At 45.3% G+C, this 23,707-nt stretch overlaps 1 protein-coding gene across 1 annotated transcript in view; it reads left to right on the forward strand.

The window, feature by feature from the left end:
- Ak7 (adenylate kinase 7) overlaps positions 1 to 23,707 on the forward strand; it is a 63,151-nt gene that overhangs the window by 23,072 nt on the left and 16,372 nt on the right. Inside the window, exons 6-13 of the mRNA XM_021649418.2 lie at positions 3,899 to 3,979; positions 6,047 to 6,135; positions 10,583 to 10,673; positions 12,368 to 12,445; positions 13,647 to 13,796; positions 16,417 to 16,545; positions 17,619 to 17,748; positions 23,144 to 23,272. Coding sequence (XP_021505093.1) covers positions 3,899 to 3,979; positions 6,047 to 6,135; positions 10,583 to 10,673; positions 12,368 to 12,445; positions 13,647 to 13,796; positions 16,417 to 16,545; positions 17,619 to 17,748; positions 23,144 to 23,272 — 877 coding nt within the window. The remainder of the gene's footprint in view (positions 1 to 3,898; positions 3,980 to 6,046; positions 6,136 to 10,582; positions 10,674 to 12,367; positions 12,446 to 13,646; positions 13,797 to 16,416; positions 16,546 to 17,618; positions 17,749 to 23,143; positions 23,273 to 23,707) is intronic.

Raw genomic sequence — 23,707 nt, forward strand, 5'->3', positions numbered from 1 at the left:
TCTCTCCCTTTCTCCTCCCTGGTGCTCAGCCCCACACCCAGAGCCTCGTGTACTAAGAAAGCACTTTATTACTGTTCTTTACCCAGCCTACTCATTCGTTTGTTTGTTTGTTTGTTTGTTTGTTTTTCCTTATGAGGCAAGGTTTCTCTGTGTAGCCTTGGCTGTCCTGGAACTCACTCTGTAGACCTAGCTGGCCTTGAACTCTGCCTGCCTCTTGCCTTTCAAGTGCTACCACTGTCCAGCTAATTGTAGATGAAGACATATCTCAGTAACTTTCAGAGCTCACAGATATGGTTAGTCTCACTAGTCAGGTGCTCTACCTTCATTTGAAGGAAGTTATAATTAAGATAGGGCCACCATGCCCATCTAGCACCAATGCAAATTTTGGGAATGCCGACTCTGATCCTCTTGCTTGCCTGACAAAAGCTTAATCATTGAACTACCTCCCCGGTCATGAATAGTTTCAAATGTAACTGGAACCATTTCTTCCCTGAGTCCAGGGCAGGGTAAATGAGCAAAGCATTTCTTAACTCTATCTCCCCCACGCACACACACCCATGCTTGAGATGTTTGTCCTGTTTCATGCCCTTTGCTGCTTATCTCCTGCTCTGCTCACATGCCTCAGCCACATATAAAAGAAACTTTTATTTGCCTGTTTCAATTGTTATCTCAGAGGCTCACTGCCTCCTTCTGCTAACCTAGGCCTGTTCCTGGAAGCTTTTAGCATCCTTAGAATCTAACCTAGGCCTAGAATGTTTTCAGCCTCTAAGACCTACTGCTTAATAAACTCACCCTTTCTTGTTCTTTCTGAGCTCTGGGTTGGCTGGTTCAACTCAGCTGTTCTGGCTCAAACTCCTCTCCCAGCTGACTTACTTAATCTGGCTTCTCTCTCAGCCCCTGAATTGTTCTGCTTGGCCTCAAACTAATTCCAGTAAACTGTTCTAATCTTCTGGCTCCTTTTCATTCTGTGGCTCATTCTGCCTTCAACTTCTCTCTGTAAAACTCTCCCAGTAAACCTGTTTCCCCTCTCTTCTTATTCTCTGTTTTGCTCCCTAAGTAGCTTCCCTTTCTTCTTTTTTCTCATGAGATTTGGGCATATAATATTCTGTCAGATCTTTTTCTGATTTGTCACTTTTTCTGCCACTTTCAAACAAGGGTGCTTTCTTCTACAAACTAACTTTACTTTGACTGTTTGGTATTAAAGGTGTGTACCACCACGCCTAGACCTAAGCTTTTCTTTGCCTGAAACTTGCTCTATACCAGGCTGGCCCTGAACTCAGATCTGCTTGCCTCTGTCCTCTGGATTAAAGGCATGTTTGTATTCCAGCTGGATCACACAGGCCTAGAAGGTCTTTGGATGTGATCTCTTGCCAGAGCAGCCATGTTCTGAATTAAAATTCCTCTACAACTTACCCCTTCCTGTTTAAGCTAAATTTTGCACACAATTTAACTTTTTGCAATAGAAACAATTATCAAACCCGGCTCAAGCCTCTTCTTTAATCTCGGCAGTTCCCTAGTTTCTGCCTGGAAAGCCTCTGTGAACTGGTCCAGCAAAGGCTGGGCAGGTCTGCAGGATGACCTTTAGGAAGTCTGCTGGAGTCACGTTACTAGTTATGGTTATGAGAAGCTTGAGGACTGAGTCTTGTTTATCCACTTGCTGGTCCACAATGTGGCTCAGTTACAGCTTGTGTCAGCCACCATTCCATTACTACAACACAACAGCTGGGATTATGAACTTATAACAGGAGAAGTTAATTGTGTCTCTCGCTGTTCAGAGTTTTCAGTCCGTGACCGACCAGCCTTGTTGTTTTGAGACTGTGGCAGCACAGTGCAATAAGGTATCTTGGTGAGAGCATATAGCACAAGGACTTGTTCACTTTGTGGCTGAGTGTGAAAGAGAAAGGGAGAGAGACAGGCCTGCAATACCCTTTTAAGGGAAGACCTTCCATGGCCTCATATCTCCTACTCTGTGCTTTATAAAGTCTCTATTATCTGCCCTTACTTACACCCTAGTACCAAGCCATAGGAAGACATTCTAGAACTATCCTACAGCACAGTGACCTCAGTCCTCCCCAGAAGTCCCGCTTGCTGGGCCGGCGAGATGGCTCAGCAGGAAAGAGTGCTTCTGTGGAACCTTGAAAATCTGGGTTTGAGTCCTGCGACTCACATAAAAAAACAGGATGTGATGGCACATATCTGTAACTCCAGCACTCCTGCTGTGAGATGAGAAGAAAGACAGGAGAATCGCCTGGAACTTTTAGGTCAGCTAACCTGGAGTATGAGACAGCTAGCCTAGAGTATGAGACAGCTAACCTGGAGTATGAGACAGCTAGCCTAGAGTATGAGACAGCTAACCTGGAGTATGAGACAGCTAGCCTGGAGTATGAACCAGCTAGCCTGAAGTAAGAACCAAGGCAGGAACAGGAGAGACTGTGCCTCAAAACCAGGTGGAAGGTGAGAACCAACTTGAGCTGACCTCTGCTTTCCACTTGTGCGCTAAGATCCATGGGTGCCCAGTGGTGGAGCATTTGCACTACACACACACAGGGGCCTGGGTTCCAACCCAGCACAACAACAATAAAACAGTGTCCCTCCTCACCAACCTCACTGGTTCAGTTGGGTGATGGATTACTGGAAGAGAGCTCTCTCTCCCTTCCTCCCTCTTCTTCACTCCCTCCCTCTCTTTCTCTCTCTCCTCTCCATCTCCTCTCCCTCCCTCCTTCCTTTGAGTATTCATATACTAGTACTCGAGAGCACACATACCCGTACATACCACACACACACACACACACGCACACACACAGGAATCTCTCTCAAATGAGAACAAATTCCCAGAATGATTAAACAAAGACTTAGGCAATCCTGCTATCCTGCTCTAGGTTGGGCACACTGGCAGTCTGTGAATGAAAGCTTCAGTAGGGTCAGGGGACCAGTTCTGATGACTGAGCACTTTCCCAGCATGCCTGAGGACCTGAGGTCCATCCCCACCTCTGAAAAGAAGTGTTAGGGAACTGAAAGAAACCTTCCAGAAGTCCCTGCACCTTTTGTACTTGGACCTCAAGTCAGCAATCCAGAAAAGAGTCACACCAACCATTCATGGCACAAGGCTCTCTGCGCTTTGAAATTTTTGTTTTGTGTTGATTTTCATTGCCTTGCTGACACACCCAGGCTGGTATGTCCACTTCAATGGCCCAAGTAATCCTTGACCTTGGCCTCCAGAGCAGCTTCTTCGGGCATGTGCCACTAAGCCAGCTTGGTCACATTAAGCATCATCAAGGCTACCATGACTTCTCTGGGCAAAGTGAAGCATCCATGTCAATCAAAGTCCTTGTTTTGATACCTCGTACAGGGTCTGGGGCCATTGCTCAGCTGGTAGAGTACTTGCCCAAGATGCATGAAGCCTTTGGTTTGCCCCTCAGCACCACACAAGCTGGGGACAGTGTACACAGCTGTAATCCCAGCACTCACGGAGTAGAGGTTCATAATGACACAATGAGTGCAAGGCCAGCCTGGGCTACATAAGACCCTATTTCAAAACCATGCAAAAACTCTACCTGGTCCTGAGCTTCACAGTCACATGACCACTTAGATAACTGAAGATCCTTCTAGAAGGACCTGTTTTCACAGCTCCCCAACCCCTCAGTGCTAGCATAGAATTCACAAACTGCTCCACAAATAACAGCTCTGACTTAATTTCTTATCCATCCCCACTGTGTTTCAACGGTGGCTGGAAGCATGTCTGAATTGTTCCTAAGGAACCCTGTCTCTGTCAAAGCAGTACCTGAGGAGCCCAGAAGACGAACAGCATCCGCAACAGTGCCCTTTTTAATTCTTAAGTCTACTTCAAGATGACTAATACTTTATCAAATGTCTTTCTTTTTTATTTTATCCACTTTAGCCCAGAAAGTTTGCCACTTATGTCATCGCTTCTGGACTTCAGTATGGAATGGAAGGAGGCATCTTGCACACCTTTTTTAAGGTCTGTTTTTATTTTTTTAGAGATTTATTTATTTATTATGTATATAATTTCTGCCTGCATGTATGCATGCCTGCACACCAGAAGAGGGCAACAGATCCTTGTATAAATGGTTGTGAGCCACCATGTGGTTGCTGGGAATTGAACTTAGGACCTTCTGGAGAACAGCCAGTGCTCTTAACCTCTGAGCACTCCAGCCCAGGTCTGGCTTTTCAAAGTAAACACTTTTTTTGTTGTTGTTTTGTTTTGTTTTTTCTTAATTCTTAATTTAATTTCACTTTCAAGTTAGCTTACAAAGTAACAGATTCCCCATCTCATATCCCTGCCTTCATCCTCACTCAGGACCTAAGACTGTGGATTCCTTGTTGTTTATTTCATTAATTATGTATGTGTGTATAATGTGTGTTGGGGCCTGCACCTACCTTGGCTACAGTAAAGGGGTTAGAGGCCATCTCTGTGGCGTCACTGGGTGGCGAGTGGTCACCCACTGAGCTGTCTCGTCAGCCCACTCTGTGTATTTTTAAGTGTTTTACACGGCAGGAGTGGCACCACGTAGCTACCTCAGCAGGCTGAGGCAGGGGATAATGTAAAACCCTGTCTCAGGAAAGAGAGAGAAAGAAGGGAGGGGAGAGAAGGAGGGGGGGAGGGCAGGAAGGAAAGGGTTGGGTTCAGCCCACAGTTCTCAGTGGAAGGGGAGAATCAATTCCCACAAACTATCTCCGACTTCCACGTGCATACTTTGGCACACGTGGTTTTACACACACACAATCAAAAATGTAAAATGTAAGGAGAAAGTTCATAAGCAGATCTGGCTGTATTTTCATAAATTTAATAACAGGTGAAAAGTTAGAAAAAAAAAGTCTGATCCGCTCATGGAGACCCTCAGCATAAGGAAAGCAGCTGTTGGTGGGGGGCAACTCCCTCACCTGGAGAGTTAACATGGGAAAAGGAAGAGGATCTAGAATGAGGTCTTCTGGGGGCTGGAGAGTTGGCTCAGAGGTTAAGAGCACTGGCTGCTCTTCCAGAGGTCCGGAGTTTAATTCCCAGCAACCACATGGTGCTTACAACCATCTATAGTGCCCTCTTCTGGCACACAGGTGTTCATGTAGACAGAACATTGTATAGACAATAAATAAATAAATCTTAAAAAAAAAAAAAAAAGAATGAGGTCTTCATCAGTATCCAAGTGTGTTTCCTAGTAAGGGGAACAGGGACTATTTCTGACATGAACTCAATAGTGGGCTCTTTGACCAACCCTCCAGCCCCACCCCCCACCCTCACCCCGTCCCTGACCTTACCCCCTCCCTGAGGCAGGAACAGCCTTGCTAGGCCACAGAGGAAGACTTTGCAGCCAGTCCTGAAGACATCTGATAAACCAGGGTCAGATGAAAGGAGAGGAGGTCCTCCCCTATCAGTGGACTTGGAAAGGGGCAGGGAGGAGATGAGGGAGGGATAGGTTTGGGAGGGAATGAAAGAGAGGGATTCAGCTGGGATACAAAGTTTATAAAATGTAACTAATAAAAAAATACTTAATAAACAAAAAAATTAGCATGTGTTATCTAAAACAATTAAATAAAATAATAAATTCCATCAAAAAAAAAAAAAAAAAGAATGAGAGGTCCTCAGATTCTCCTGTATTTGTAGGATGCAGGGAAATCGGAGGGAGCCCCAGGAGGGATGAAGAGAAAGGACAGTGTTATCCATGCCAAGTGAGAAAAGAGTCTACATGGTGAAAACTCCTCTGGAAAACACACACACACACACACACACACACACACACACAAACCTTTTCTATTGGTCAAAGATTATAGATCATCTCCAGTCCAAGAGAACCAGGGCTACACAGAGAAGCCCTGTCTCAAAAAAAATATGGTTTTTTTGTAGATCATTCAGTAAGATCTAGTAGTTGGCAACTATGTTTTTATGGGACTGGTAAAGATGAAGGTAGGAGAGAAGGGGTCCAGGAGGTTGGGCGTACTGGCGCTTCCAGAGCCTCCGACTGACTGGGGTGTGGGCTGCAAGAGAGAAACACAAGCCAGGACAAACCCTCTCTGTTCGTCTCTCCTTCAGATGGCTTGGCTGGGCGAGATTCCTGCATTACCTGTTTTTGGGGATGGATCCAATACCATTCCGGCCATTCACGTTTTTGATCTAGCAGGGTAAGAGGTCTTTGGGAAGCATAACTGTCCTGGATGATTAATACATGTAACTAACCTTCAGAGTCACCATCATAACACTCTCACACCTATCCTTTCAGCCACAGAGAAGGCACTTAGCACTGCCATTCTGTATCTGATGAAACATTATCCACCCAAAGCCTCCGCCCTTCTGATCACAAGTGTAGCTCCATCTCTTGTCAGCTGAAGAGACAGCTCTGGGAAAGAAAGGGTATGGGGTGCACCTTCTGAGCAACCCATTTCTTCTCCCCTTTGTCGCAGATAAGAGGGTGTCGATGGGTGTCATACCCACTGCCAAAGTTCCGGAAACCAGTCAGGGAGCTAACTGCAAACCTGAAGCTTCCCCTCTACCCACTTTGCAGCAGGGTCTTCCTGTGTAGCTCAGCCCGCCCCACGCCAACCCCCACCTCCTGCCTTAACTCCCCCAGTGTGCAGAATTCAAATCCTGTACAAATCCTATAAAGAAATAAAATAGTTTATACTAACACCATGGCCTGTGAACACAGTCCAGTTCCCTTAAGGAAAGGGCTGGGCAGGGGAGGCAGCCCCAGACTTCCACAGCCTCACAACAAAGCAATCACAAAGTCATACATTCAGTAAGCACACTGTCAGACAGGTGACAGGAATATTGCAGAATCTACAAAGAGCAGATGCTATGGTACAGCTTTGCTTTTGTTTTAGCTTTGGAGAAGGCTAGAGATCAGCCAAGCTTGACAACACATTCCATTCCAGGAGGTTTACCTAATAGACACGAGGATGTTAGGGTATGGAGGTCAAAAGCAAATGGTTGTTTTTCTCCAAAGGGCTTGCAGAAACTCTTGACTTGCAACATTCTAACCCTCAACCAGCCCACAGGGTGTTCTCTGCCCTGGGGGAACAAGTCGGCAGGCTCGTAACACAGAGGTGGCTTCTCCTGAGCCTTGAGTCTCACCCTTGGCCTGAATTTTCCATACTCTCCAAGCCTCTCCACCCAGCCCTGACAGATCCTGACCCAGGTGACAGGGCGGGTAGCTGGTTCACTGTTGTCGGAGAACCAGCCTGTGGTCCAACGGCCAGGGCTTTCCTGTGCCCTACAGGCTGGTCTACAAGGGGCTGGTTCCAGAGTCCCAGATATTCCCCACCCCCATGGGCGGAAATCATTCCAGATCCCAGAGAGAGTCACATAGGTTGAGCTTCAGGGTCACAACTCCGTGGGTCCCTCCAAGCCCTGAACCTAAGTGATTTCTATTGTTATTAGAGAGCAGGGTATCCAAAATAGTATAAATTCCAGATTTCACAACACTGGCCCATCTGGTGGTACACACGTGTGATCCCAGGAGGAGGAAATCTAGACCAGGCTGGGCTACATAGCAAATTCAGGACTAACCTGGGCTAAACAGCAATATCTCCCTTCTCTCTCTCTCTCTCTCTCTCTCTCTCTCTCCAGGGTTTCTCTGTGTAACCTTGGCTGTCCTGGACACACTTTGTAGACCAGGCTGGCCTTGAACTCACAGCAATCCACCTGCCTCTGCCTCCCTGAGTGCTGGGTGCACCACCACTCCTGGCATGCAGTATCCTCTTATTCCAGCCCCCTCCCTGAAAAAAAAAAAAAAAAACACCTAGATTTGCCAAAGCCAACATTTCTTGAGGAAAGAAGTGATCAAATGTGTCTTCTTAATTATGCTGCCAGGTTTTAAAGACTGAAGATGCTTACTTACCCTTTGATCTAGGGCTGATCACAGGCTAGCCTTAGACTCCCTAGTGTTTTGTATACCACACCCAGCCCAGTCTTTTACAATCTTAAGACCAAATACTCCACCAGCAGGCCAGAAGAGGGCACCAGATCTCACTACAGATGGTTATGAGCCACCATGTGGTTGCTGGGAATTGACCTCAGGACCTTTGGAAGAGCAGCCAGTGCTCTTAACCTCTGAGCCATCTCTCCAGCCCCCTATGTTTTTCTTTGTAAAGCTGGAGGACAATTTCATTTGCCTTAAAAAAAAAAAAAATATACCCAGGGCAGACAGGCAAGCTGTAGATCTCAGCAACTGCACAGAGGAGGGGAGAAAATGGAGGGGAGGAGAGGAAATGAAGGGAAGGAGGGAAGGGGAAGAGGAAAGGAGAGAAAATGGAAGGGAGCAGGGGAGGAGAGGAAATGAAGGTGAGGAGGGAAGAAGGTAGGTGAGGCCTGTGTACTTGAGTCACACCAGTCCTTAATATCTTACTTATAAACAGATCTGTTACAGGATGATCTTTCTTTCTTCCTTCCTTGCTTCCTTGCTTCCTTCCTTTCTTTCTTTCTTTCTTTCTTTCTTTCCTTCCTTCCTTCCTTTCTTTTCTACCTTTCTTCTTTCTTTCTTTCTTTCTTTCTTTCTTTCTTTCTTTCTTTCTCTATTTTACATTATGGAAGGACTTAAGGCCCTTTTCAGTTACATTCTTTTTTTCTTCCTGTAGATTTATTTGAAGACTCTGAATTATTTAGTAAAGAAAGGCGAGCTAAAAGCTAAAATCCTCTGAGACATTAATAGAAAATGGATGTGAAATGAACATTTATTATTATTGCTTCTTTTTTTAGTATCCAGTGCCGGAGATAGGATCCAGGACTAGGCATGAGCTAGACGTGCACTCCACTGTGAGCTAAATGAACGTTTAGATGTACACATTTTAATTTCACTTTGCTGAGAAGGAAGCTAAGATGAGGCTAGAGCTGACACGCCCTGTTACCAGATTTCAAACCCATGTTGTTTCTAGAAATCTATAGATCTGCTTAAACCCCTGCTTTGCCTCTCAGCTAAAGTTCTCCCTGTAAAATGGGTACAGTCACAGCAGCTGATGGGGTGTTTTGAGGATTGGCTTTCACTCTCTGATTCAGGTCACCTCTACATGACTTCTTTAAGACAGCCATCAAGCCTGGCATGGTGGTGCATGCCTTTAATCCCAGCACTCAGGGAGGCAGAGGCAGTCAAATTGATGGTCTACAAAGTGAGTCCAGGACAGCCAAGGCTACACAGAAAACCTGGCCTTAAAACAAACAAAAAAACAGCCACCATATCTTGAATCTGTGTCTCACATTGCAAATCACTGACCCCAAGTACAGTTGTGAGAGTCATGTGAGACACTGGGTAGACAAGCCTTCCTCACGTGAGGAACTCAGGTCCTGGAGTTTTGTGGTGAGGATTTTGTAACTTTGGTTTCTTTAAGCAACACAGAAATGTTTTCTTTCTAATCCCAGGTCTGGGATATGGAGCTGCTTCTCATTGTCTATGATTTACCTCGTGCTCTGGCAGGGACAAGGTTTTGCCAGCTGCAGATAGTTTCTGCAAGTGTGTGATGTTTGGAATTCTGGGAATTTCTCAGGGGATATATAAATGCTAGAGCCCTGATTTGGGGAGAAGGGGAACTAGTTGGTGGTTGAATGCAATCCTGTTAGTTTTTATTTGTCAAGCAGTCCCATGCAAATAAATGAGAAGAAGAAATTAGATATCCTGACAGTGAAGTCAAACGTGCCCAAGGAACTTAACGCCCCCAGTCAGCAGGAAGTAGTCTAATGATAGCAACACCCCCTTTCTCCTCTATCCTTTTTTTTCTCCTATCTAGTGTTACAGGGTTGATAGAAAAGAAGGAAAGTGGTGGAGAAGGGTGGAAGAGAAAAGAACCCATGAAGTAGCAAATGCAGGCACAGAGTTGGGGTGATATACTTAAAAGAAACCAGGGTAGGTGCTGGAAAGATGGCTCAGTGGCTAATAGCACTGTCTGCTCTTCCATAGGACCCAGGTTCAATTGCCAGCACCCACAGGGCAGCTCACAACTGTCTGTAACTCCAGTTCCAAGGGATCTGACAACTTCACACTAATGCACATAAAATAAAATTAAATAAACTGTAAAAAGAAACCATAGTGTATCTGGGCTAATGGTCCTGTATGGTAGTTACTGAGGAGACTGAAGCTGGAGGATCAAACATTCAGGGCCTTCCTGGGCTACAGAGCAAGTATAAAGCTAGCCTGGGCAATTGAGTGAGATCCTGTCTCAAAATAAATAAAAAGTAGAAAAAGTAGGTCATAGTAGGTCAGTGATAGCATATCTGCCTAGCATATGCAGGGCCTTGAGTTCAACTGACAGAATCATAATAATGATAACAACAACAACAATAAGATAAAAAATGAAACAAAGAAATGGAAAAATATGGGAGAAAGAAAACAGGCTTGGGTTCCAAAGGTATCTGTTCTCAGACCTGGCGCTTTCCCAGGAGTTCTTCAGTCTGGGACATATCGCCTAACGCGCTAATACTCCCTTTGTCTGTAGACTGCAGATAATGCTCCTGCCCCAGTCTTAGCAGACATTAATTGATGCCACTCATCAAAGTACCCAGCACTTGCCTGATTTGTGGGAGTTGAGGTCCGTTAATCTCGTTGTCTTTTCCTGTCTGATTATTGTGCCTGCTGGTCTACAGTGTGATCCAGAATGTCATAGACCACGTGCCAAAGCTTCACTACCTGGTGGCTGTGGACGAGTCTGTCCACACCCTGGAAGACCTGGTCAAGGTATGGCAGCCTGTGTCCTCACACTCTTGACGGGCTAGCTCGAGTAGCTGTATCCCCTAGATGATAGTTACTGACTTCTGTGCTGACAGGGCTTGGGAACACATAAAATAAAATGTCCTTGAATGTCAAACTGACTATCTGTAACTGCAGCCTAAGTGTTGGGAAATTAATACACAAATGACATTTGTCCAATGTGCGTGTGTAAGAAAACAAGAATGGTCCTGGGGGAGGGAATGAAGGTCATCACAGATGACAGGCTGGAATCTGTGACGTTTGGCCCGAGGGACAGATAGAGACATGGTTACTAAACCCACAGACACCTCTAGGCTCTCTAGACAAGGGTCAGACAGCTTCAGATAGCACAGCCACCTCCCAGCCCAGCTGGCCCAGCTGCTGTAGCCTCCTCTACCCTCCCCTTAAAGACTTAGTCCCAGGATCCTCCCCTGCAGCCTTCCTGCCTCCTCCTCACGTTCCTCTCAGATCAGCTGTCTTCAACCCTCTCTAAAACTTTATGACATCCACTTGTCGGGCATGATATACACGCATGCCACGTTGCCTATGCTGAGGTCAGAGGACAACTTTGGGGAGTTGGTTTTCTTCGTCCACCGTATGGATCCCAGGGACTGAACTCAGGCTTCCAGGCTTGGCAGCAAGCGCATTCACCCGCCCAAACTCGTGTCTCCTCCATGTACCTTAGCCTGTGTGGGTTGCTGTAACAAAATGTGCAAACGAGGCAGGTCGGGACCAAGGGGAACATGTAGCTCATCGTTCTGGGCACTGCAGAGTTTAAGGTCAAGCCTTGGCCAATTTGGAGGCTGCTGAAGGCCTCACAGACTGCCTATCCCTGCGTGTACCTCACATGGGAGAGAAAGACTCTCCCAGGAACTCTCCCAGGATTATTTTTTTGAGGGCACAGGCCTCCTTCATGAGAGGGCTGCACTATCATCCTCTAGCAGCTTTCCCCAGGGCCCTGTTCCTTACACCTTGAGGGTTAGGGTTTCAATATGTGAGTGGGGGAAAGGAGGGCACGAACATTCAGACTGCCTAAAGATAAAATTCCTAACAAATTTGTTAATAGAACTTATTGGCTTTTATTCTTAATTCATGAATTCCAGCAATAAGAACTCCCGTTGAGCAATGGCAACAAGAACAGTAGGAAAAAAAAAAAAAGCTGTCTGGATAGTATCAGGTCTTTTCTGGTTACTTCTCCTTGTCCCCTCTCCCCCATGGGTTAAAACAAAATGAATTTCCAGTTTTCAGGAAGGAAAAAATAAAAAGGTCTGCTGTGATGCTTGACGGATGTGGGAAGTATCCTCAGCTCTTACTGCTTATGTGTCCCTTAGCCATTTTGTTTTGGTCTGGTCCATTGGGGGTCAGTGCAAGAGCTCAGTCTAAAACAATGGGCTCCCATCACAGGTATTTGACAGATAGTTACAGAGACGCCCTTTACTGAGATGCAAACATCTCCTAGGACAGTGGTGTGTCCTTTTTGGAACTCAGTGGTCACTGAGGGCAGAGAGCACGTGTTGCTCATCTCTGCTTCCAGCTATTTTCAGGACATGTGAGTATGATCTGTGTACTGTTTTGAAAATGTGTCTTAGTGTGTGTGGTTGGTTATGCTCACATCCACTTGAGAAGTTTCATTTCAAACCTTCTAAGCAAACCAAACAGTGCCTCTGTTTCTTTCTTAACAGTGCATCAGCAAAAGCACCGGCCCTGGAAAAATCCAGAAAGTGCCCAAAGAAAACGCTTTCCTATCAAAGGACTTGACAGTCAGTATAAGTGGAATTTTTTTTTCTTTTTCAAAAACTGTTTTCCTAAATATTATTGAAGGAGCAGAATGGAGTGGGTGGTGGTTGTGGCTTAGAGAGAATATTTTGCTCTATACTTATTACGAGACTGCATTATTCAAAAACATAGATGCTGCCGGGTATGTCAGTGAACACTTGTAACGCCCACGCTAGAGGTAGAGGCAGAGGCAGAAGGATCAGGAGTTCAAAGGCATATCATTAGTTCAAGGCTAGCCTGGACTTCGTGAGACCCTGTTTCAAACAAACAAACTAACAAATGAAATAAAGACAAAATATATACATCAAATAATAAAATATTTTAAAGAGCTAGGGCCAGGTTTGATGGGCACATACATACCTATAATCCTAGCTACTAAGGAGGCTGAGGCAGGAGGATCCGAGTCCACAGCCAGCTTGGGATGCAGAGTGAGCTCAGTGGTAGCCTGGGCAACTAAATGAAACCCTTTTTCAAAAGAAATAACAGAAAAAGGTCTGGGAGTTAGCTCAGGGGAGCGCTTGGCTGCATGTGTAAGGCATCGGCCAATACCCAGCACCACACAACACAGTGGGAGGCTCAGAAGGCTGAGGGTGGAGCTGAGCTGCAGAGCACCTGGTTAGCATGTCCAAGGCCCTGGAATCCCTTGCCAACATTGGGGAAGGAAATGGTAGCAAGGATAGCGATGGTGGTATATACCTGTGATCCTAGCACCTGGAGATAAGAGGCAGAAGAATCGAGAGTTATCCTCAGCTATATAATGACTCTGAAGCTAACCTGGGCTCCGTGAGCTCCTGTCTTAGAACAGTAGGAGATAGGAATGAGTGGGAAAGGAAGGTGAGGACACTGCAGAAGACTCTTAGTTTGGACTTCCAGGTCTTATTCTTGAGCTGTTTGTCCAACCAAAAGAAAAACAAAGCTGCCTACTCCAGAGAACAAATTCGAAGAGCCTTCAAAAATATCTCAGAGCAGAGGCTATAGCTCATTTTAAAGAGTATAGGTAAGGCCCGGGTCCCACCTCCAGGACAGCAATGCAGACATGAATAAACTACAGGTGCTCTGTAGACAGCGCTAGATTGATTGACAGTCCTGTTCAGTGTGTGCACACTGGCTTTCCTTAACAGCTGTCGCAACTTTTAACTGCTATTAATGATTCCAGATAAACCTCCACTTTCCCTTTACCCTCAGCAAGATTATCTCGACCACTTGCTAATGAACCTCAGGATGGAGGCCCTGTTTGTGAAGGAGAATTTTAACATCCGCTGGGTTGCCCAAGCTGGATTTGTGGAGAACATCAACAGCATCCTCAAAGAGTACAAGCAAAGCCGAGGATTATTGGTAACTACTGCTGCTTCCTGTTTTATGCTTCTGGTGTAAAGCAAAGTCAATGGAATAAGTTCACATTTGACTTGTTTCTCCAGTCTTATAATCTGCACATGTATTGCATTAACTTGTGAACCAAGCTGGGCGAGGTGACCCATGCCTGTAATCCCAGCACTCCAGGAGGCAGAGGCAGAGGGATCTCTGTGAGTTTGAGGCCAGCCTGGTTTACAGATGATTATAAGCCATCAAGGACAGCAAGGCTACACAGAGAAACCCTATCTCAAAAAACTAAAAAACAAACAGACAAACAAAAAATTTGTGAGCCAAACTTAAAACAATTACAAGTGAACATCAGTAACAACAAACTGGTCAGTCTAAACAAAAGAGTAGATTGTGATTCTGGTTTCAGTCCTGGATAAGGCCAACCTGCCCCAGGAAACAGGATTCACTCTTGGTATACGGATGAAGGTGGCATACCAACCAGCTTGGTTGATAGCTGGGCATCACGCTGGTGACTACAAGCCCATCTAGGGATCCAGCATTGCCCTCATCCTGCCTCTGCCACTGCCAGACATATTGGTACTTCCTATCAGCCCTCCCCAGAGGGGAACAGACCTAACTCACCCCACACAGATCCACTCCAGTGTTTATGCTTATCCCTTCACACATGGCCTTGACTACCAAATGGTGATTGCAAAGCTCTGGGTGAAATTATGTGATCTTTAAGTATATTTGGACACAGCCAATGAAAAATTTTGCCATCATCATGGTTCTAAAATAAGACTTGCAAAATGCTAGGCCACAGTTTCACAACTCTTTGGACCATTTGAAAGAAGTGATCATCTATTATTGATATTTTTATTTCTGTTTGATATAAATATTCACTAACTGCTTATGAATGCCATAGCATCTTCAGCATTCAGGCAACTCTTCCTTCTTTCCTTCCATCCTTCCTTCCTTCTTTCCTTCTTTTCTTCCATCCTTCCTTCCTTTCTTCCTTTCTTCCTTCCTTCCTCTCTTCCTCCATCCCTCTCATCTATCTATCTATCTATCTATCTATCTATCTATCTATCTATCTATCTACTTTTTGGTTTTTCTGAGACAACGTTTCTCAGTGTAAACTTGGCTGTCCTGGAATCACTCTGTAGACCAGGCTGGCCTCAAACACAGAGATCTGCCTGCCTTTCCCTGCCTCTGCCTCCCTGAATCTTGGTATTACAGGCCTATACCACCAGGCTTGGCTTTATTTTGTTTTTAAACAAGAGCTTGTGCTATAGCCCAGACAGTCTTGAACTCTAACCTCTTCAAACAGGAAAAAGTAGTGTTTTTAATAAAATGATCATGAGGCAGAAGCAAGATGTCCAGAAGTTTCAGGCCAGCCTGGATTATATAGCAAGACTTTGTCTGAAATAAATAGATGATAGATAGATAGATAGATAGATAGATAGATAGATAGATAGATATTTTTTTAAATCAAAATAAATTAACTTTAAACTATTAAAGACCACCAGGAGCAGTGGCACACACCTGTAATCCCAGCACTCTGGGAGGCAGAGGCAGGCATTTCTCTGTGAGTTTGAGGCCAGCCTGGTCTACAAAGCAAGCTCAGGACAGCCAAGGCAACACAGAGAAACCCTGTCTCGAAAAACAAAAACAAAAAAACTATTGAAGACCAAGTTCAGTCCAAATACACCTAATGTGGGGCTCTGTACACTAGGCCATAAATTCTTGTGTCTTCATAAGAATGATCCAGAGTGAAACTGGGTGGCCTGGATGCCTCTAGGTATTCCTGAGCACATGTTCTCTCTCTCTCTCTCTCTCTCTCTCTCTCTCTCTCTCTCTCTCTCTCTCTCTCTCATTTGTTTTTAGATAGGGCCTTACATAATGTACCCTGGCTTCTCACTCACTATTTAGTTGAGCCTGGCCTTGATTCTTGATCCTCCTAACTCCACCTTCCAAGAACTGAAACTACTATGATGTACCACCACGTGAGCATTATGGACATGGCTTGTTGAGTGCTTTGTTCCCCTGGCCCAGGTTAGAGCATTGATGCTATTAAATTCTTACGGAATGAATGACTCTGAGCTACCTAAACAGGGAAGACACTTTGGGATGATAGGGCATTAATCACAGCTGCAGGGTGTCTTAGTTTAAGTTTCTATTGCTGTGAAGAGGCACCATGCCCATAGAACTCCTACAAAGGAAAACATTTAACTGGGGCTGGCTTACAGTTCCAGAGGTGGCAGAGAACATGGCAGGCAGGCAGGCAGATACAGTGCTGGAGAAGGAGTGGAGAGTTCTATAGCTTGATCTACAGGCAGAAGAAAGAGACTGTGTGTCACACTGGGCATAGCTCGAGACCTCAAGGCCCATCTCCACAGTGACACACTTCCTCCAATAAGGCCACCCCTCCTAATAGCTGCCCCTCCCTGTGGGCCAACATTCAAACACATGAGCCTATGGAGGCCAGTCCTATTCAAACCATCACTCATGGAGCGGAGGCAGAAAGTCTGCAGTCTGGTTAAGTTGCTGAAGACGGACTATAGGGTTCAGAGACCTCGAAAAGAACACAGCCCTGAAATAACACCCTTCTAGCTCCAGAGCCCTAACAGATAGATTCTCTGTTCTCTTTCAGCCCATCAAGATCTGCATTCTTGGTCCCCCTGCAGTGGGAAAATCAAGCATCGCTGAAGAGCTGACCAAGCACTACAAACTGCATCACATTAAAATGAAGAGTTTGATTGCCGAAGCCATAGCCAAACTGGTAACACGATTGATTACCTACTTTATTGGGATCTTCTCATTTCACCAAATGCATTCCTGAGTCTGGCAATAAGCAAGTGACTAATTCAGAATGTCAAATATATTTGTTATCTTAATTAGATTTTGTTGCTGCTCCCAGTTATGAAAATGGAGGACCCTGCAGGGATCCCTGTCCTCTGTGAGAAGGAGGCAGTCCCAAGACTATCCTTGGAGTTCTGCCTCCAGTCTCTTTCCAAGTACATATCATCATCTCTCTGTTGGCTGGAACATTTTTAGTTTTGTTGTATTTATCTATTTATTTATTTATCAATCAAGACAGGGTTTCTGTGTGTAGCCCTGGCTGTCCTGGACTCACTTTGTAGACCAGGCTGGCCTTGAACTCACAGAGATCCACCTGCCTCTGTCTCCTGAGTGCTAAGATTACAGGGGTGTTATTGTATTTTTTTTTTTAGTCAAGTATCAGACTACTTACTGTTTGTTTTTTTTTTTTAAATAATTTTGTTAGAGATGGTTAAAACAACAAGCTTTGCTTCTATAAATAGTTATGGAAATTAGGGGGTGCTAGGGATCGAACCCAGGAGTTTGCACACACTAAGCATCGTACCGCTGAGCTACACCCCAGTCTAAAAATCTGGATTTTTTATAAAATGTGTTTCCTTCAAGTAAAGTACAAACTAGGCGCTGGGGAGATAGCTCAGTAGTTAAGAACACTTGCTTATAATGGGTGTTAGTGAGATGCTGCCTCAAATAAAAAATAAAAAAGAAAGAAAGAAAAGGTAAAATAAATCTTAAAAAAAAAAAAAAAAGACACAGTCTAGTGCCTTAGGGAATTGCTGCCTCCTGAGCAGGGGTAGAGTTAGCAAAGAATGTCCTACTATTCTCCTAAAGTATAGCTAAGGGAACCTTCTGGCCCTATCCATCTCAGTAGATGCACACATCCTGCAGACTTTTGCGTGATGTCCACTATTGGGTACATTCCCAGCCTAGGCTTTTTCCAGGCTTACTAGCCAGATGCTTAGCGGCGCACTCATCACTGTCAGGCATGGTCAATATGATTACCCTTGTGGCATGCAGGAGGCGATCGTTGCACCCAAGGAGACAGGGGAATTAGAAGAGGAAGGTGAAGAGGAGGAAGAGGAGGAGAATGTGGAGGATGCCCAGGAGCTCCTGGACGGCATCAAGGAAAGCATGGAGCAGAACGCAGGTGACGCACAGAGAGCCAGTGGGGCAAGAGCGGGGCCAGGCTGATGCAGCTTGGTGGGCACCTTGCTTGGCTTCCAGTCGGCTTATAAAATGCTGCCTGTGGGCTAGAAAGATGGCTCACTGGTCAAGAGCTTGCCTGCTTCTCCAGAAGACCCAGTTTGGTCCCCAGCACCCACATACAAGTGTCACCACCTATAACTCCAGTTCCAGGGCATCTGATAACTTCTGGACCCCACAGGTACTGGCCCACACATGCACAAATTCACACTCATACACACACATCTACATAAAAAATAAAAGAGACTCTTTTGTTAAAGCTGCCTGTGCTGTAGAACATATAATAACAACAAGATAGTTAATTTATTATCTCATCTCCCAGAAATACACTTTGGTGTGACTCTCTGATAATTTGATAATTTCCTAATTAAAAAAAAAAATATCAGGAATTGGCAGTGCAGCTCTGCGACGGAGAACTTCTCAGTGTTTGTAAGGCCATTGGTGTGAACTCCAGCCTCCCCAGGCACGGTCCTTCTTTAACATAGTGATTCTAGAATCGCAAACAAAGCAGTCTGCAAACTAGTGCAGTGTGTGGACCCCCCCCCAGCAGGCTTTCCAGTGGCTTTCTTGTCTTTTTCCTCCTCACTCTGCTCTTGCTGGATGACGTGACATGTCTAGCTGTTTAAAATTTGTGCCACTTTGGTGTTTCCCTGCAGTTGATGACCCAGAAGCCTGTAATTGTAAGCCCAAATAAGCCATTTCCCCCTAACTTGCCTTTGCCAGGATATTTGATCACAGCAGCAGAAATGAAACCATGACATCAAGTTTGTCCAAAAGTCCCTCTTGTCTGTGTTTACTTGAACCAAGAACTTGAATCTTGAGTGTGTTTGAACAAAACAAGACCTTTGAACCCTCTGTGGGGACAGGTGTCCAGGACGCCTGGGGAGCTCACTCTTCCCTCACATGACCCCTCGCAGGTGCAGTGTCTCCAGCAGCACCAGTTTCTCAGCCCCACAGGGAGGCAGGTACCTCAAGGCCCTGGGCATATCTTCCACCCCATCTGCCCCTCAGCCAGAGGGCCTTGGCTAATGACTCTTGTGCTCACTAGTCTCATCTATGTCAAGAGAGCTGAGAGTCTGGTTGGTGGGGTGTATCTGGGAGTTTTAAACGAAAAAATGGACAAATGTTCACACTTGTTTCCACTTTGATTCTTCCCTGTGCACAGGATACTGGAGAATCTTGGCCGGCAACTACTTTTAAACCCTTTTAGTAATTATAAATGTGGGTTAATAGTAACATTTTAATTACTAATATAAAAAAAGATAGACCGAAAGTTAAAAAGAAGAAAACCAGGGTAGTAATTTAAAAGCTGTGTCCAATTGGGTTTCACTCCGTCATTTTAAAGTACACAAGCCCAGCTATTATAAAAAGCAGTATAGGAATCCCTGACACAGTGAAAAACAGATGCGCAGGCATCATGGCTCACAGCTGTGATTCCAGCACTGGGGAGGCTGAAGAAGGAGAATCACAAGTTTCCAGGGCAGCCTGGGATTAGTAAAGAGACCCTGTCTCCAAAAACAAAAGGGGTTGGAGAGGGTGTGGGGTAGGAAGATAGCTCAGTTGCTACAAATGCCTGCCGACAAACACAAGGACCGGAACTCAGATGCCTGGCACATATCTACAACCCAACACTGGGGACAGGGGCTGCTGAAAGGTGGATCCCTAGAGCAGACTGGCCAGCCAGTCTACCCAAATTAGGGACCTCCAGGTTCAGTGAGAGACCCCGTCTTAAAATACACGGTGGCAATCGGGGTATGGTGGCACATGCCTTTAATCCCAGTAGCCCAGAGGCAGAGGCAGGTGGCTTTCTGAGGCGAGCCTGATCTATACAGTGAGTTCAAAGACAACCAGGGCTATGTAGAGAGATCTTGTCTTGAAAAGTAAAAATAAGGTGGAGGGGATGGAGAGATGGCTCAACAGATAAAAGTATCTGTTGTTGCAGAGGACCTGGGTTTGATTCTCAGCACCCACACGGTGGCTCCCAACCATCCATAACTCCAGTTCCAGGGGATCAAATGCTCTCTTCTGACCTTCTTGGGCACCAAGTATGCACTTGATACATAGACATACATGTAAGCAAAGTACTCATAACATAAAATAAATATAAAAGTATTTTTAATTAAAAGTTAGATGGAGAGCAACTGAGGAAAATACATGGACACACGTGTGCTTGTGTACATGCGTTCTCTCTCCTTCCCTTCTTTTCTCTCCCCCCACCTCTCTCTCTCTCTCTCTCTCTTTCTCACACACACACACACACACACACACACACACACACACACACACTGGAATCTTATTCTATCTTTAAAAAAAAAGTTGCCTATCATAGTGGCACGCTCCAATCACAGCACTCAAGGAGGCAGGAGGAGCTCTGTGAGTTCAAGCCCGGCTTGGTCTACAAAGCAAGTCCAGGAGAGCCAGGGCTACACAGAGAAACAAACAAACAAACAAACCAGACAAGTAGATGAAGATCTCAGCTAGATATCTATAACTTTAGTTCTGGGGGGTTAAGAGTGGAGACAGGAGGATGGCTGGGGCTTGCTGGCCACCAGGCTTGCTCCAGATTTAGTGAGAGACCCTGTCTCAAGGGAATAGGGTGGAGAATGACAGAGCAGGACCCCCAGCATCTTCATCTGGACCCTGGGTACAAAGATACACTCGCCAGTGCACATATGTTCCCCCCACATTTACATATGCACACACACATCCTCATACACACCAAATGGAAAGAAATTAATGGACCCTCTATAAAACAAAAACCAACTGCTTAAATAATGTCTGTGTCCAAATATTAGTTTTTGAAGTTTGGATTTAATTCTTTACTTATTTCTTTGTGGAATCGTTGAAAGACTTTACTTATGCTAAGCAATACCCTTGACCTTTTCTGTTTGTTTCAGCGTCATAGTTCAGTTTCTAAAGGACAAGACTTTCTGAATCTTTACTGCCTGGTGACCCGTGTGACACTGAAAAGTAGAAGAGAGGAGAGTGTTTGGTTTGCTTTATTTTCACATGTTTAGTTTGTTTGTTTATTTTGAGGCAGACTCTCAGGTAGCCAAGGCTGGTCTCAAACTGGCTATCCAGTGAAGTGTGACCTTGAACTCCTGGTCCTCCTTTGCTCCTAAGTGCTAGGATTGCAGGTGCGTGCCACCATGCCCTGTGTGTGACGCTGGGAGATCGAACCTGGATTTCAGTGTGTGCTGGGCAAACCCTCTCTCAAATGGACGATAGCCTCATTCCTATTGAGATTTTTTTGAGCTGTTGGTTTTGATATATGTGTGTGTGTATGTGTGTGTATGTGTGTATGTATGTATGTATATATGTGTGTATGTATTCCAGGCTGGCCTGGAACACATTATGTTGCCTGGATTGGACTCAAACTCATTATTCTCCAGTCTCAGCCTCCTCACACTCCCAGGCCTGCCTGTGCCGCCACACCCAGCTTGGGAGGTATTTTAACGAGATTATTTTATTGTTGTTAGTAAAATGACAATAAGTGGCCTCAAACTATTTCTGTTACATCACAGGCTCCCTGATAAGCTGAAGGTGCAATACGTGCCCTGGGCAAGTCTTTGGGAGTTTTCAAAACTGCTGTGGAGCCCTCATCAAGAAGTGTATGGACAGGCTGTGCCTGGGTGTGACCACAGTTGGGGAATGGGAGCTGATCTGCAGCACACTGTAGAGCGGACCGAGCGGGTTCCAGGGACTCTGGTTGGGGCTTCAAGGGTCAGAAATGTGACCTGGGGAAGAAAGTGTGGGGTCTGGGGTGAGCACATTCTGACTGCAGCTTCATTTTTCTTTAAATACTAATTCTGTTAATTATCATTTAGGGTGCTGGGAATAAATCCAGGGCCTCCCTCACTTATGCCCGGAGGGTGCCTGAGCCTCTAAGCCCAGGCCTCAGCCCTTTTCTGAAGCTTTTGAAAGTAAGCTTGAGCTGGGCCTGGGTGTGCATGCCTGTAATCCCAGCACTCAGGGAGGCAGAGGCAGGCAGATCTCTGTGAGTTCAAGGTCAGCCTGGTTGACAAAGTCCAGGACAGCCAAGGCTACACAGAGAAACACTGTCTCAAAAAACAAACGTCATCTTGATTTGCTGTTCAGCAAATAGTTATTGATCACCTACTTTTGTTGGGGAGGGGCTAGGATGGGGGTGTAAAACCCAAGGTCTTGACCATGCTAAACACATGCTCTACTACTGAGTTACATGTGAGTTGTAGCCTAAGCGTGTGCCTTCAATAAATCCTGAGCTAGCAAAATAGTCAAATACTGACTCATCAGCTCCCACAACAGAAGTATCTGCTACTGTGTGTTAAGGTGTGATTTGAAAACAGAACTGAGAGGCAGTGAGAGGACTCTGAGAGTAAAGGCAGCTGCTGCCAAGATGACAGTCCCGTCTCCTCTAGGACCCACTCGGTGGCAGGAGAGAACTGACTCTTACAAATTGTCCTCTGACCTCAACGTTTACCAGAAGGCACATGTGTACCCACATACACACCCACTAAATATATAAAAACGTAAAAACAAAACAAAACAAAACAAAGGATGATAATAAAAAGGAGGGGATCTGGAGAGATGGCTCAGCATTTCAGGGTATGTGCTGCCCTTGAAGAGGTTTGTTAGGAAGCTTACAAGCACTAAACTCCAGCTCCACGAGAACCATCACCTTGTCCTGGCATCAAAAGACACCGGCGTACATGTGATAGACACAGGTACATACGCACACACACATGCATACAGGAACACATGCATGCACACACACACACAAGCACATCAATTAAAAATAAAAAGTAAGCAGGCATGGTGGTGCATATCTTTAATCCCAGCACTGGGGAAGCACAGGCAGGTGGATCTCTGAGTTCCAGGCCAGCCTGGTCCACAGAGCGAGTTCCAGGACAGCCAGAGTGGTTACACAGAGAAACCCTGTCTCAAATAAATAAATAAATAAATAAATAAATAGATAAATAGATAAATAAAAAATGAAAAGCAGAGGAAATGCTTGAAGCAGGAAGGACCTGACGCTACAAGAATTGATGTTAGTCCACTTGGCCCTTGCTCAGCTTCACACACAGCTGTATCACAGGTTTCCTGAGTCCCGGTGGCACCATACACTCCTGCTCTTTCTTGTAGCCCAGCTCACCACTGCTTTACATGCAACATGCCATGCTCAAAAATGAACAACAGCAGGGTTTGTTTTGAACTTTAAGGGCAGAAGAAAGGGTCTGTAATCATGTTTTGGCCTACACAGCAGTTTCCAGAGTTCAGAGCACCCTCACCCTTGCATGGAGCATGTGTATCATGTGTGTCGCAGTAACCTATACATGTATGTATTTTTTAAAAATCAGGTCGCCTAGAAGACCAATACATAATTCGGTTTGTGAAAGAAAAGCTTAAATCCATGCCTTGTAAGAACCAAGGCTACATTTTGGATGGATTCCCAAAGACCTATGATCAAGCAAAAGACCTATTCAACCGTGAGTGTGGGCTCTGTCCTGTGTGTTTATCCGCTCTCAAGTTGGAACCTTATGATTTTGTTTGTTTTCTTATAGCTGCGTTTTTAATGTTTTTATTTGTTTTTGCAATCTTATTGTCTGTAGAAATATTTGTCCAGTTAAACAAAAGTTTGGAGAGACTTACTCCCAACTCTTTCTTGCTTTTCCTTTTCAGAAGCTCAGGCTGACTTTGAAGCTGTTCACTCATTCACTGTCTAGCAGTGAGTAGCCTTGAACTCCCCCTAACCTCCTGCCTCTGCCTCCAAGTACTAGGATCACTGCCCTTGCTGCCACGCCCAGAGTGGCTGGCGTCACTAGGTGCACATCCTCTGATCCTCTGAGTTGTTGTTGTATTTAAGTTATTGCGTTTGTTTACTGTGGAGATGGTTTTTGAGGTGATCATGCATGTGGAAGTCA

The sequence above is a fragment of the Meriones unguiculatus genome, chromosome 7 (genome assembly GCF_030254825.1).
Source record: "Meriones unguiculatus strain TT.TT164.6M chromosome 7, Bangor_MerUng_6.1, whole genome shotgun sequence".
NCBI lineage: Eukaryota > Metazoa > Chordata > Mammalia > Rodentia > Muridae > Meriones > Meriones unguiculatus.